Here is a 16,381-nt window from a genome sequence, read left to right on the forward strand (position 1 = left end):
AAGTCTTGGTAGTAGAATCTCCTAGCCTGACATCTTCCCGACCTCGAATGTTGTGGGCGGGGCTAAGTTCGGCTGGCATCCAGGCCAAGAATCTCCTGGTCTGTGACAAAAAACTCACTGACATAATAACAGATTGTCTTTAGATGTGAGATGTTGTCACACTGTCGTATTTTTCAAAATCTTTGTAGAGTCTTCTAGCAGGAGCTCTAGCAGCAGGCGTAAGTCTTACACAAACACTGATGTAGTAGCTGATTTGATGTAATGCTGTTTAGTGTCCAGCAGATGGCACTACAGCAAATCTGTCTATTACTTTTCTTACGTTAATTTCTCTCACAATTTAAGAGAGTTTCCAAAAATTGCATCAGGGCCTGAGCATGACGCTCAGGTGATGCATATGTGTTGATATGGTGTTAGCAGGGAAACTCTCACTATACGTTCATTGAGCCTCCCATACCACCCCATGACAAGGAAAGGTGCCCAGCAGTCAACTGGAAGCTCTTTGTGAAATGTGAACACTATCTTCACTCATGGTTGTGTTTGAGTTCAGAGTTTTACTTCATAGAATGAAAGTTTAGATGATTATATTCGGTTTTATTAAAAAAAAACCATTTATTTTGATTACCTTTGTGTGTTTTTTTAATGAAAACTCTTGCTTTGGTCAAATTACCCATAATGCTTTGCAGCCCACATTCTGATCTCCATTGCTGTTGTGCTGATCTGATGTTGTAGTTGTTGTGAATCTTTTTCTGTGTTGGGTTTTCAGAGATTGTAGTGCATTTTAATTTATATGACATATAAAATTAAAACTTTATTTTATTTTCACACTCATAACGCTGCATACAATTCAGATAATTTAAAAAATAAGAAATGTGTCAGGCTTATACAACTGACTTCCCCTCAAACAAACTGTAACAAAATAAAAACTAAGTTAACATAATTTAGAAAAATATAACAAAAAACTAAGACAACAATCAGTGCGCAAATTAATAATTTTTTATGTTTATCAAAAATGTATAATATTTTTTTTATATATTTTTTTTTATTTTGATATTTACTATTTACAGTTTTTCTTTAACAGGTATTTTGTTATTCTCACATTTTATATGTTTTTTATATGTTTTTTGTATTTACTATTCACGTTTTTTCTTTAACGGAGCCTCCCAGCGAAACTATTTCACACGATTGTACTTGTACAACCATTACAGGAGTGTGACAAAACAAATCTTAAATCTTGAACAACAATCAAATATAAACAAAGAAATGCATGAAAAACAATACAGGGAATAAGAAGACAAAACATACAGTATATGCACACTTCAGAATAATTAGACCTCATGAATTAAATGTGACGACAGTTTCTTTTTAAAATGTTTTTAGGAGAACAAGGTATTTTTTTTTAAGATTATTTTTAGGCCTTTACTGATAGGACAGCTTAGACATGAAAGGTGAGAGAGAGGGGGAAGGACATGCAGCAAAGGGCCGCAGGTCGGAGTCGAACCCTGGCCCGCTGCGTCGAGGACTGAGCCTCCGTACGTGGGTGCACGCTCTACCAGGTGAGCTACACAGGCGCCCAGGAGAACAAGCTTATATCAGTGTGTTTTGTGTCTCAGGTGGTTTTATTTGGGATGGACATCCTGTCCGCTCTGGTCACCCGACTGCAGGAGAGATTCAGGACGCAGGTTGGAACAGGTGAGCTGCTTCCCTTTTATTTTAATTATTTCTACTAGAGCTGCACATTGTGAAAGACGCTCAGAGATTTTTTTGTGTTTTTTTTTTTTAGTTTTTGAGTCAGTTGAAAGAGAGTATCAGTAGAAAACTAAAAATGTAATTCTTTCTTTAGTGGTGCCTTTTATGTTCAGTTCAATTTTCAATTAGTTTAATACAATAATGTTGAAAATGATTTCTTTTTGTTTGTTTTAAAGTCAACAAATAATTTGTTGACTTTATTATTATTTAATTATTTGTGTTTTTGTTGGACGTTCTGCATAACTGACATAATGAAAAGTATTTAAAAAATAGAGGCAAATACAATAAAGGGATTTTAAATTAGAGCAGTGAATATAGCACTCCACTTTACGCTATAAGTTAATAAGCTTTCAGCCAACAATTCTGTTTCATTGATGAGATTATTACCTAAATGTGTAAAGATATGTACAAGTTGTCTATCAAGTCATTTTTTTGATGCACCCATACATTTTATATTTAAATTTTTTTATGGTTGCTTGGTTTTTCATGTCCTCATCCTTTATTAACTGCTTTATTTTATTTTGTGTACTCACTGTTGTGTACTCGTTAGTACGGTGTGATAAGCATGTGTGCATGTAAAGACAGTTAAGAATTAGGTCTGAGTAGTGTTTATATTAAAACTTTGTTGTCCTCATTCTGCTTTTTTTGATGCAGTCGCCCCGTTTTCTCTTCATAATGTTCAGGGATGAGATACTTTCTTCATTGTAAAATTGTAAACTCAGGACGTGTCCAGCCTGTCAGTCACTTCTTTTTCTGTCCTCTGTGTCCTCTCAGTTCTACCGAGCCTCATCGATCGGTTAGGAGACGCCAAGGACCAAGTTCGAGACCAGGACCAAGCGCTGCTGCTGAAGATTATGGACCAGGCTGCTAACCCACAGGTGCACAGCAGCACACGTGTTCATCCAAACCGTTAAAAAACATACACAGACACACTTTTTACAGACTAACTGGAAATAGCTGTTCTTTGTGTGTGTATGTCTTTTCAGTATGTGTGGGAGCGAATGATGGGAGGCTTCAAGCATAAGAACAACAGGACCAGAGAAGGACTCTGCCTCTGTCTCATCTCAACCCTAAATGTGTAAGTTACACATATAATGACATTTTACATGATTCAATTATATTCCTACAGTATAAGTAAAGGTTAAACTGATTTTGAAAATATAACTACTACAGAAATGAGGTTTATGTCAAGTTAAATTAGCTTATTATTGATAATCTTTATTGTTTATATTTTGCACCCATATATTTTAACTCTTTCCTACTTTGTACTGCAACTGCTGCACAACAGTTTCCCTCAGGATAAATAGTTTTTATCTTATCTCACTAAGATTAGGTTGGTCACTAACGACCATTTTCATTATTAATGTATCTGTTAGTCGTCGTTTGGCCTATAAAATATCCAAAAGAATGAAAAATAATTAGTTTCTGAGATCACTTGCTTGTTTTTGTTTTTTTAAAGATTATTTTTTGGGCTATTCCGCCTTTATTTTGATAGGACAGCTAGGTGAGAAAGGGGAGAGAGAGGGGAAGAGATGCAGAAAATCATCACAGGTCGGATTCTAACCCTGGACCTCTGCGTCGAGGCATAAACCTCTCAGTATATGTGCGCCTGCTCTACCCACTGAGCAACCCGGCCACACATCACTTGCTTATTTTATACGAACAAAATACCCCAAAAATATTCCATTTACTGACATTTAGAACATAAAAAGGATCAAATCTTCATCTTTAAAAAAGCTGGAACCAATGAATTCTTGTAATGTCTGCTTAAAAATGATTAAAATTGTTAAATGACTAATTGTTTTAGCACTAAATAAATCTACTCTCTTTATCAATAATGTGGGTGATTTTTTTTTTAAATAAAATAGTTTGTGCAGAAAGCAGCCATAGTAGAAGTAACCGCTGAGATATCTCAACTTTAAAATCTAAGAATGTGTTTTTATGTAATGCTATTTTGCACAAAGGTTCATGTTCATGTTGTGTATATATATTTTTTTTTTTTTCAGGTTTGGATCTCAGAGTCTGACGCTCAGTAAAATCGTTCCTCACATCTGTAACCTCCTCGGAGATCCCACAAGTCAGGTAAGACCTGCTACCTCTGGTCTGGACTTCAGTGTGTTGACGGGTGGAACAGCATGAAGCATTATTGGTCTTTGGCTGCCCTCTGCTGCTCAAATACAAACATTACAGCTTAGCAGACCATGGACCAGGATCTCTGAGTTTTCTTTTCCAAATCTTCCTTTTGCACATGTGTGAGTTGATATGTTTTGGTAAAAAAACTCCCTCCCCGCCGTGCTCTGCATTTTGAGTGTGTTATCTCCTGATAGGCTGCAGAGCTCTATCATCACCGGAATCACACTTCCTCTTGAGGACAGGAAGCCGTGCCCACGACCTTCCTTTCCTGAAGTCAAACACTCTCCGAAGCACATGTCTTCTAGTGCATTACGAACCATCTCCACCAAAATGATGAGTGCAGGAACTATTTTAATATTTGTATCTGCCCTTTTGGTTGTTAGAGGAAAGAAGAGGCAAGCTGGAAACAGCCTAAGTGGTTACTGTTTGGAGGCAATTTTCCAGTTTTATTGTAAGTTCCTGCACTCAGAATTCAGTTATATTTGGATTTTCTTCATTATGCAAAAACAGCATAAAACAAATAACATTGTGACAGGACAGGTTAAAAAGCTGTAGGCTCATACAGCGGACCTCCTCCCAAGTTTATTTATTATATTATACACACAAATACAAATGAAATGAGGAAAATTGGAGGCACACAAAATACAGCAATAAGGTAGAGTGATTGTATAAGAAATATAAAAAAGCAAAATAAGGAAAAGAGCAAAATAATCGGAGACTTGGAAAAAAAACAACTTACTTTACAGTGAATTTCTGAAGATTTTAACAAAAGTATTAGTTTATTGAAACGTACAGCAAGGAAACAAAGTGATAAAATGTGATGTTAAAGGAAATTAAAAGTACCTGAGTGACCTAATGATTTGAGTACCAGTTTTTGTGTTCATGTGTTTTTTTGTCCTTATTGTCGACCTGTAGGTGCGTGACGGAGCCATGAACTGCCTCGTAGAGATATACCGCCACGTCGGAGAACGAGTGAGAATGGACCTGGGAAAGAAGGGTCTGCCTCAGTCACGGTGCGTTCAAATGCTTATTATTATAATAATTAACTTATTGTGTTGAGATTACTTCCTCTGTTATCCCCATTTTTAACAAACTATTTGAAAATGTCTGAAAACAGTGAAAACTGCCCATCACAAGTTCCCAGATGTTTAGTTTTCAGTAGTATAAAAAGGAGAAAAACAACAAATCTTCAACGTTTAAGAAGCTGTAACCAGACAATGAATGCTTCACTCAAATGATTACTTTCTCAGCATTAGTGTGGAATTATTTATTTTATGGTTCTGTGCTGAATATTGTCCCATCAAATCTTTTTCAGCCTTTGTGGCTCAATGAAAACATGGCTTTATATTTAGTTTGTATACTACCACAGACACACATTTAAGGGTGGACACATTTTAATTCTCACTACTTTAAATTGACACCAATCACAACATTTTTTAAAAATAGCAGCATCCCTTCCTGAAATGAAGGTTGTCTTCTCCCAAAGAGTCAGTAAATGTCACCCGTGGCTGCTATTACTAAGACATTGTGATTATTAGTGTTTGTACTATTAATATTACCCAGCAGGCGTCACAGCCATCACCATTGCCTGTGTATTTTGGGATGCACAGACTGTGGGCGACAATGTTACTGTGGCCTATTTAACTGCTCCCTGGAGAGTCTGAGATGAGCCAGTTTTCTGTTCTTCAGAGGCCTGAAGGTAGCAGGGCTGTTTATTTCTGCTGTGAATGTGATGCTAATTCTCTGCCCCCCCCCTTTGTCCAGGCTAAACGTCATCTTCAGTAAATTTGACGAAGTTCAGAGGTCAGGGAACATGGTCCTTTCACCTGTGTCAGGTAAGATCACGTCTCCTGCTCTACGTGCAGAGCGCTGCGAGTTTAGTCATGGTTGTGTTTACCGCACCAGCACTGTTTTATCTAATTAATTTATCTACTACCATGACGAAAGACTTGCATGTTTTCTTAAATCTGGCCGATGAACCTCTCATTTTACACCTAATTCGTTCCAGTTTGCAAATACATTGTACATACATTCTATTACCTGCATGTGACGTAGTTGCTCTTGTTTGTTTATGTCTTTTGGTCTTCTGGGTTTGAGATAAAGGCTGTAAATCTAAAACTGAAAGAATGTGAAGTACAATAAGTTACAAGGACTGAGAGAATATCTCCGCCCATCAGTCACAATGAGCATGTTGTGTGAAGTGGGAAGCCCTAGTCTTGGTTTCCACCGGTCTCAGTGGGGTGTGTTTGCCGTCTTTCAGTCAGAATGTAACCTGAGCCGGTTTCTTTGTGCTCGGTGAAGCGAGGAGCTTTCACCCACCTCACTGCAGGAAAAGTGACCCTGCTGATTGGGACACAAAGGTCTGAAGGAGCTGGATTTCTACAGAGAATACCACACCCATATTAGCAGCTGACTGTGTACAAATTGAAGTTGACCCTCTTTGGTTCAGCACTAAAACCCAGACTGAGTGACATCAGATTGATCTTTTTAGTCCCTTGAATTTATTGCCTCCCAGGCCGGACAGAGCTGACAGGCCTCATCGCTGTGGTCACGGGGCTCAGCTTTCATCTCAGGGAGCCCGTCTGATTAACAAAAGAAAAAGACCTTCCTTTGGGGAAACAACATGAATTTGTCACTGAGATAATCTGACATGATGGGAGGAGCTTTACCCGTTTACAGTTTATCTCTCTGATCACAACTCTAATAATCACGTCCTTTTTTTGGGGCAAATGTTATGTGCCCATACCTTTTTTCTATTTTCAAGTAAAGCATTCGGGTAGTTTACATGTTAAAAGCTTTTAATGTGAAGTAGCCGCAGGAAGTGTTCATTTTGCATTTATAGTAGCATTAAATCAGTGGACAGCGAATGAGTGCTTGCAAGTCTTGCGGCCTGATTGTTGATGGGGATTGGTCGGCGTACTAATTTCTATGGAAGGAAAATCATATCTTCTAAGAAAGCTAATTTAATTTTCCTCACTGTTTATCACATTAGATTTAGTGCATTAAAGCTCCTCACAGGCTCAGATTGTGTGTCTGCACCCTGGTTAAAAAAGAAAGAAAGAAACACACAGCTTTCACTTCAAAGAGATGTGGACGTCAGCACACTGACAACTTACAGAGCTCTGACCTGAGCAGGCGAGGGAGAAGCATCAACTCAGACCTGGAAAACAGGGGTATGAGAAAGAGAAAACTAATGATCATTCAGCGAAGAACATAAGAACATAGGCATTGGTTTCAGGGGGGAACGCAGGCTACATGTCCACGGCCACTGTAAGAAAAAAAAACAGCAGAAAAAAATAGGCTCAGATTAAAAAAATTAAGTCATAATAAAATGTTATTTCGTGCATGTATAAGCATTTCCTGAAAGTCGATAGGCTACTGTAGCCTCCAGTTATTTTCAGCAAAAGGTTTGGACTGCAGTGTGGCGTCTTTCCTCTGACCCGTAGCTCAGTGATGCCTCGTAATATTATTATTAGACTTCATTCTCCAAATGCGATGAGTCGATTCTAGTAATATTGAAATATTATGACTTTATTCACAGAATACTTTTAAAAAGTTCCGAGTTCCGATATTACGTTTTTTTTAATATTGTTATAATAATATATCTTTTTTCTAAAATATTATGACTTTATTTTCATTAAATTGCTACTTGATTAACTTATTACGACACTAAGACACTGAAACTACATAAAGATACAGAGAGAGAATGAAAAACTAACACAGGAAGAAAAAGGAGCCACTGCAAAAACATTAAAAATAAACTATACTAATGAGAATGGAGGAGAGAGATTAAGAAAGCCAAGAGGAAAACAGACTAAGACTCTGCAGCCCAGGGCTCTTATTTTGTAGGAGTGGTGTTAGCTGTCGTTCCTACAGTCACAAGACCAGGTTGGAGGGGGAGGGAGGAGGCAGGCAGCAGTGCATCAGTTCTGGGTCTGTGTCAGTAGCTCCACAGCAAGGTATCGTCTCGCAAAGTCAAGCTGCGTCCCTGCAGGTAAATTTATCACATACAAGAAGTAGATAATTTTTTAATTCAGAGTTTAAGACCTGTTGTAAATTCCTGCAAGTTTCATGTTGATACTATTTATCTGTCTGTTTGTGTTATTGACGTAGAAACATGTTATTACCTGACTCTCTCTGTGCTCATAAGCCTTGATAATTGCACTGGGATCATAATTGGGACCTGAATGCCACAAGTAACTGAAGCTCAGTGATGCGTATAATCCCACTCTGCTCTTCTCTGCTGTACAATCTAAAACATTTTGATTACTCAAGTTATTTTGGTTAAAATGGTTGTTGATTGATGATTTAAGGAACATAGTTTGAGGAACACAAGCTATCATTGCCACCTCCATTGTTGTCAGTTTTGCAGGTGTTCTGTATTGTTAAGGTGATATGTTGTGCAGCAGTACAGTCTAATCTAAGTTACCATTAATGATAATGACAACTTTATTTGTATGATACTTATCTTGACATAGAGACAAAAGTATAAAGTCAACAGGAAAACCAGATCAATTAGATGAAAAGATAAATAAAGCTAGTTTAAAAAGCAGAAGAAAATACAGAAGCAGCTCTTGTAGCTCAGAGATGTAGCTTGGAACCTGTCCTTTAAATTACCTTATAACATAATATTACAATTGATTTAAACTGCATTATTGGAAGCCAATGAAGGGCTGCTAGAATTGTTCCAGTTATAATCCTTGCAGCTGCATTTTGCACTAATATTTAGTTTGTTTACTGAGTGCAGAATGTAGTTAAAATAATCCAGATATAATTAAATTAGGGCATAAATAACTTTCTGCAACAGCAAACAGATGGTTTGATTTTAGAGATCATCTGATTTAAAAAAAAAAAAAGCTATTCATGAAACGTAGCTTTCAAGTCAGTTCCTCCCCAGCAGTCCTTTTAATAAATACAACCAGCCTAAAGGTTTTTTAACAATACTTCTACTATTTGGAAGCTGTTATGTCACTTGTACAATCCAGGGCAGCAACGAACATTTATGTTTAATATCAATTAGTTTTCTATTAATTGTTTGGTAAATAAAATGTCTGAAAGTTTCTTAGACACATTTTTACATTTGAGAAACTGAAACCGACTCAAACGATTAATCTATTTTCAAATTGTTTGAGATTATTTCTCTCTTTGCTTTAGTGCAAATTAAGCAGTATAATTCATATGATAGAGATCGTTCATTTATAGAAAATGCTAATTAGGTTATTTTTTTGCTATATAAAAACACCTGGGGTCAGTGAGGTATTTAAAAGTTGTATGACTTGGAGTCAGAGCATATAAGCGAAGTGGGAGGATTTTTGATGGAGTGCAGAGTGGATTTTTTAAATCTTGGAGCTTCGCTTTATCTCCTGCTCCAATTTCGCTCCGTTAGCCACCAGTGCTCTGGGCACGAAGGGAGTGTTTATCTGATAAATACAACGCAGCTTTTTTTTCTTTTTTTGAAACGAGAGATGAGCGATTTGAGTAGAGCGTGGTGAATCTGAGTTGATCGCGGAGCGATATTAAGGAGAGCAGCTGGTAGCGAAGGAAACAAACAGCTCCATCAGCGCTCAAATGCTCTGATGACTTGTAACTTAATATTCAGCACTTACAATGCAAAGAAAATTTGCAGGGCTCAAACAGGACTGACCTTTCGCTCAGCTATCTGGTCCGATATAAATATATATATGTTAATTTATGCGGTTGAAGGGCTAGTAACTACTATTCCCAAGTTAAGAATGAACTCTAAGCCTCAAACTATATCATCTTTTGATGTTGGTGGCTCTGACTCCAGCTCTGTGGGTTTTGATAGACCGGGACCTGGCTGTGTGCGTCACGCAGCATCAGGAGGTCCTGCAGGGAAGGCGCTGAGAGACGAGGCCAGATACTCGCTGCCAGCAGGACTTGGGTTGCACAGTTGGAAACCTCCTGAATAATGAACACTGTGCAGGGACAGAAAGACAGGGCACCATGCACCAGTGAGTCTCTCACAGATGTTTAGAAACAAGGTTGAAGGAGCGCTCAAAGGGCATTTAGTGCTGGTAAATTTCATACAATATTTCCGTCTAATACATCTTCATTATATATAAATTAAAGATATGCCTAATGAACTAAGTGTACAAGTCCTGCTGGCCTCCGACACACCTGTCACACATGTAGGCGTGTAGAGATACAGTTTTCAAAATTAAACTATTGTCTAAAACCTTCCTGCCACAACTGCTCAATACTGACACTCCTCTCTGCACGGATGCACGCAACACAACAGGAAAGCTCCCCTCGACGTAAACTGAAGGATACTGAACTCCAAACAGGAACAGAGACTGATTGACCCTAAAAACCTAACAAGTAAACAAAAACATAAAAGTTAGGTAAATCTCAGTTACAATATCAATTTAGTTTGGATATAAACGAGATTCTCATCAAACTTCTGCTGTAACTTGTACGAGCAATTAGCAACCCTCAAATATTTTTATATTGCACCAGGATAATGTTTAGATTATCATCTAATCTTTCCATTACATTACATTACATTACATGTCATTTAGCTGACGCTTTTATCCAAAGCGACTTACAATTAAGTGCTTTCAACTGTGAAGGTTCAAACTCCAGACCACAAGTAGTAAGTGCAAATACAGCAGCTTTAAATAGGCAAAGCTACAAAGAGACATATGAAAGTGCAGGTTCGAAAGTGCAAGTTCAAGATTTTATCCGAGGTGTAGTCGGAAGAGATGTTCTTTTAGCCTTCGGCGGAAGATGTGTAGGCTTTCGGCCATCCTGATATCGATGGGGAGCTCGTTCCACCATTTGGGAGCCAGGACAGTGAACAGTCGGGATTTCGTTGAGTGATTAGTTCTCCCTCGCTGTGAGGGAGAAGCCAGCAGTTTGGCTGATGCAGAACGAAGTGGGCGGGTTGGGGTATATGGTTTGACCATGTTCTGGATGTAAGCGGGTGCTGATCCGTTCGTGGCCCTGTACGTAAGTACTAGTGTCTTGAAGCGGATGCGGGCCGCAATTGGTAGCCAGTGAAGAGAGCGGAGGAGAGGTGTAGTGTGAGAGAACTTGGGGAGGTTGAAGACAAGTCGAGCCGCTGCATTCTGAATGAGCTGCAGGGGTTGGATGGCACATGCAGGCAGGCCAATCAGGAGGGAGTTGCAGTAGTCTAGATGTGAGATGACTAGAGCCTGAACCAGAACCTGAGCCGCCTTCTGCGTTAGAAGGGGACGTATCCTTCTGATGTTATGCAGCATGTATCTACACGATCGGGTGGTTGCAGCAATGTTAGCAGTGAAGGAGAGTTGGTCGTCAAGTGTTACTCCCAGGTTTCTAGCAGTCTTGGTGGGGACTACTATAGAGTTGTCAATTGTTATAGTCAGGTCTTGGGTAGGAGAGCCCTTCCCTGGAAGGAAAAGGAGCTCAGTCTTGTCGAGGTTGAGTTTCAGATGGTGTGTGGACATCCAAGAAGAGATGTCAGTCAGACAGGCCGAGATACGTGCTGCTACCTGAGTTTCAGACTCAGGAAAGGAGAGAATTAGTTGGGTGTCATCTGTGTAGCTGTGATAAGAAAAGCCGTGCGACTGAATGACAGACCCGAGAGAGTTGGTGTACAGAGAGAAGAGGAGGGGACCCAGGACTGATCCCTGAGGAACCCCAGTTTTAAGTGGGCAAGGTTCTGAGCTAGATCCTCTCCAGGTTACCCGGTAGGTTCGGTCTGCCAGGTAAGATGTGAGCAATGAGAGCGCAGAGCCTGAGACACCCAGATTTCGGAGTGTCGAAATGAGGATCTGGTGGTTCACTGTGTCAAAGGCAGCGGAAAGATCCAGAATTGTCCCAATTGACAATTTTTTTTTACTGTTTTCTGATCGTTTTATGAACCAAACAAGTAACCAAACAAGTAATAGATTGACCAAAAAAAGTACTCAACAAAGTTTGTGCGCTCCAGAAAGCCTCTTGGACAGTTTCATCGGATGAAACCTCTGACTCTGAAAGAACTAAAAAAAAATCCTGCACTCTGTCGATCACTTGAACTCACTTTATTAAATGATTAAGTGCAAGATTTTTTGACACAGAAAAACTCCAGATCAACTTCTGATGTGATTCTAAAAGTATTTACTTTGAGGCGTCCCTGGGCTCTGTACTTCTTGTTTATCTAAAGAAGGTAAACTCAGCAATACTCGACTTCTTTTTCATAAAAAAACCTCACCCACTGTATCTCAGACTCTTGCTTGGTATGATCGTGCGAGTGAAGCCTGATAGTTCTGTGGGAACGTCACTCCCTCTGTTGTTCCAGCTGGTTGTGATGTGCAGGAGAATGGCGGGGGTGTTTCTCACTCCGTTCATTCAGCGATGAAAAGGCTCGCGTGCACAGGTTGAAGCTCACCTTTGAGCTGCAGCTGCATTATGATTTAATGTGATTGTTAGTCTCAAAAGTAAATAGAGCTGCAAAAATTAATCGATCAATCGATAAGTTGTTGACTTTTAAATGAATCGCCAACTATTTTGATAATCGCTTAATCGACTTGATTCATTTTGTGAAAGAAAAAAGGTAAAACTCCTCTTGATTCCAGCTTGTGCTTTGGGGAACACTGATTGACATTTTTTTTTTTACTATTTTCTGACATTTTATAGATCAAAACAACTAATTGAATAATCGAGAAAATAATCAACAATGAAAGTAATCGTTAGTTGCAGGCCTAAAAGGCTGCAACGATTTTTATCTTATTGTAATGAGTGGGCAGGGATTAAATGATAGAGCTGCAGGTAGAGAAAGACTTGATTAAGCTCCTTATCTGCTGTGAGCTGCTCTCCAATGCTCCCTCGTTTCTTCCTCTCTTCTGTGACGCAACCCTGCACTTTCTCACCACCTCGCCTCACCTCTCCTCTCGGTCATTTTGTGAATTTGCATCGGGGAGATCAGCTGTCAGACTCCATCAGGCTCCCGAGACTTGGAGGCGCTGTCAGGAGTAAAACTTGTGACCTGGCAGCCAGAGAGTAATTATTCACAGTCACTTTGTTTGATTTTACAATGGTGTTCATCAGTATTAGTCTTTTTGATTTTATCCACCCCCTGTCACAAAGTTGTGAAAGTTAAATTTCACATGTCAAACACATTTTATGGTCATGGTTGGCGCTGCTCAACACTTGTATAGTGTCTTGTGAGACTCTGGAGGAGCGTCATCACGTAGATATGAGCATTAACAAAGGTATCCAGGTGCATTATGGGAAATGTCGGATCCAGTAGTTGTAGATAAATTAATTTATATATATATTCTATCAACATATTAATTGCTGTGCTTATAAAATATTAGAAAACTGTGAAAAAATTGTCCATCAAGGGAAAATCTTCAAAGATCTTGTTTTGTTCGACCAACAGTCCAAAACCCGAAAATATTTAGTTTATAATTAAACAGAAAAGCAGAAAGATCCTCTCACATTTGAGAAGATGGAACCAATCAGAAAATGATTGATTATCAGTATATATTGTTCAAGTTATGGATTAATCAACCTATTTTTTTGCCTCTAACACGGACATAGGAGTTCCTTTTCTCCACCTAAAATATAGACATTTATGGAGTTAAAATCATATCTGCCAAGAACAATCTCTCCTCCGACCAGCCATTGACTTTCTGAAAGAATGACAATACTCACAGCTGGTTTTATTTCAGTATCAGTCAGTTCAGGGTCAGATCTTTCCAGATTAACCTTTGAGATTGTAACTTTAGTTTTCCTCTCAGTCATTGCATTGTTGTTATTCAGCCTTTAGTGTGTCCTCCTGTCTGTCTGTCTTTGTTCTCCACCTGTACTCCATCAGAAAATGATGAAGAGAAAACATAATTGTAGCCCTGTGACATGGCTGTACCTGTGAGGATTAACACGTGTGTGTAAACATCGCCATCATGTGGACAGATGTTTTCTTTCAGCTTCACGGGTATAAAATACAAGAATAAAAGAAATTAATAATTTAGTTTGATTTAATTAAAGGCAGCAACAAACAGAAACAAACTGAGAGTGAAAGCAGACCCAAAACTGTCAGTAATACACACATTCAACCCTATAACAAATAAAAACCTCTGCAAATGGAAACCTGAATGTCACGCTGAAGAGTTATTCATCATCTCACATGTGGAGCAGCTGTGACCTTGCTGTGATAAAAACTCTGATGGATGGACTCGGGTGGAGGCTCGGCGGCTGGCAGAGAACCAGCTTCCTCTGCATCCCTCCTTCCTCCCTCTCTCCTGAGTCATGATGACACTGTGGCTGTCCCTCATCTCTGACTCCACCCATCAGCTCCACCTCCAGAGCGACCCCTCCCTTCTCCTCTCATTGGTCCTCCTCCTCTTTTCCTTTCCTTCTTTTCCTTTCCTTCATCACTTCTCTCCATCCCCTCCCTTCCACTTCCTCCATCCTGCTCCTGACTAGAGGACGGAGACGGAAAGAAGGATCATATTGAAGCACATGCTCCCAGACAGGGGAGGGGGGAGGCCAGCTTTCTCCCCTCTTCTCTCCTCAGCTGGAAGGAAAAAGATGTGAGGACCACAGAGGACTGGAGGACCGTCTGTCTGTGTGCCTGTCTGCCTCTCTGCCAGCATGCTGAGGAAACTGGTCTGCAGGCGAATCTGCTCCTGTAAGCTGCTGCTCTTCCTCTGGATACAGGGAAGGTTTAAACAGAGGGAGGAATGGAAAGAAATGAATGGAAGGAGAAGGGGATGCCTGGTGTGTCGGCGGCTGTAAATCCAGGAGGAATGCGTCTGCGGTGTCTCGAGTGTAAACACAGCAGGATGATTTGTTGGCCTGCACGCAGCTGGATTGTTGTGAGGACAATGCACAGGGCGTCGCTGCCTCTGAGCAAAGTTAAGGGTCTGTCTGCTGTGGAGTTTTGGGAGAAACTGAGAATTAGTTTTATGTTGAGTGAAAGAACCTGTTGTGGCTTTCAAGGTTACATTTAACTGAATAGTTAGATTTTGTGTTTGGTTCTGGCTTTGTTGATTTGTTTTCAGACAGTTCTGTTAGTGTTAGTAAGTAAGTTATGTTACTGATGCATGTTGACATCTGTGCTGAAGGCATACTATACGTCTGTGTGTGTGTGTGTGTGTGTATATATATATAGATAGATAGATAGATAGATAGATAGATAGATAGATAGATAGATAGATAGATAGATAGATAGATAGATAGATAGATAGATATAGATTGTTGCAGGGATGACTTATTTTTGTAAGCCAACCTGGAAGATAGCATCGCCCTGGTTTCCTTGACCAATTTCCTAGTCAATCGGATTATTGCATAAAATAATCTCTGTGGAAGACTAATGTTTATGATCCTTACACGTTTCGTTCAGCAAGATAATCTTCACAAATGAACCCCAGTTTGATGATTTTTTTAGTGTAAATGCAGTCGCCAGAAGTAAATAGTTTATGTCCTAACATTAGCTAACTATACCTCGGTCGCATGACTTGACCGTCACCACTAATAAGCTTCCAGCTTATAATTTGATTTTGCACGCTACCTATAACTTGATCAGTCTATAAGTTGTAAAGTTTGAGTTTGCAGGAGCGTAAGTACCAACACAACAAGGCTGTTAAGGCTGTCTAGTCTCACTCTCACACACCGTCACTCACTCTCACACACCGTCACTCACTCTCACACACCGTCACTCACTCTCACACACCGTCACTCACTCTCACACACCGTCACTCACTCTCACACACCGTCACTCACTCTCACACACCGTCACTCACTCTCACACACCGTCACTCACTCTCACACACCGTCACTCACTCTCACACACCGTCACTCACTCTCACACACCGTCACTCACTCTCACACACCGTCACTCACTCTCACACACCGTCACTCACTCTCACACACCGTCACTCACTCTCACACACAGTCACTCACTCTCACACACAGTCACCTTGTGTTGGTATTGAAAGGTGTTGCACCGAGCTTCCTTTCTGATCCTTCAAGGAGGAAAAAACTGATGTGTTGTGTGTGTGTGTGTGTGTGTGTGTGTGTGTTTTGAATAATGAAAGAGGATTGATTGCTAGCCAGGCAGATTCCTGCGCTCACGTGGCACTCGATTGTCCCCCACAGGAGATATTCACACAGCGCTGTGCCTCTTTGATTGTTATTGTTATGTATTTATTCACTGAGCAATTAAAAGTCAGGACAGGACCTTTTTTTTTGTCCACATTACATCCATAAGAAGAATTGTTTACATCCAACAAATTCAACCAGAAATGGTGGGCTGCAAGTTATTTAGGCGTAACAATCCTGAAAATGTCTGTTCTGGAGACTTTTCTTTGTTTTATTGTTGTGTGAGAGTAAACTGAAAATCTTTAATGTTTTGAACTGGCGGCCGGACGTAACAATAAATCTGAAAATATCAGCCCGACTTAAGAAAACATTCTTCACTAGTTTGTGACATTTGTAGGCCAAAAGTTTAATTGATGAAGAAGATACATTTTTAGAAACAAACAGAATGAACTTTGTTTATCAACTAAAGCACAAT

At 39.7% G+C, this 16,381-nt stretch overlaps 1 protein-coding gene and 1 non-coding gene across 23 annotated transcripts in view; one reads left to right on the plus strand and one right to left on the minus strand.

The window, feature by feature from the left end:
• Window positions 1-16,381, plus strand: part of LOC116044841 (CLIP-associating protein 1-B-like) — a 50,986-nt gene that overhangs the window by 4,790 nt on the left and 29,815 nt on the right. For 20 of the 22 annotated variants that reach the window (XM_031292366.2, XM_031292371.2, XM_031292375.2 and 17 more), the window contains exons 3-8: window positions 1,611-1,689; window positions 2,521-2,624; window positions 2,733-2,824; window positions 3,753-3,828; window positions 4,795-4,892; window positions 5,644-5,714. In XM_031292366.2, the coding sequence (XP_031148226.1) occupies window positions 1,611-1,689; window positions 2,521-2,624; window positions 2,733-2,824; window positions 3,753-3,828; window positions 4,795-4,892; window positions 5,644-5,714 (520 nt within the window). Of the gene's footprint in view, window positions 1-1,610; window positions 1,690-2,520; window positions 2,625-2,732; window positions 2,825-3,752; window positions 3,829-4,794; window positions 4,893-5,643; window positions 5,715-7,745; window positions 7,874-14,262; window positions 14,495-16,381 lie in introns of those variants that run through there. The other 2 variants (XM_031292387.2, XM_031292386.2) reach the window with 2 other exon arrangements.
• LOC116044864 lies at window positions 346-474 on the minus strand. Its single transcript, XR_004103768.1, has one exon. It is a non-coding gene; the product is annotated as a U4atac minor spliceosomal RNA (small nuclear RNA).

This window comes from Sander lucioperca, chromosome 24 (assembly GCF_008315115.2).
Source record: "Sander lucioperca isolate FBNREF2018 chromosome 24, SLUC_FBN_1.2, whole genome shotgun sequence".
NCBI classification, from domain to species: Eukaryota; Metazoa; Chordata; class Actinopteri; order Perciformes; family Percidae; genus Sander; species Sander lucioperca.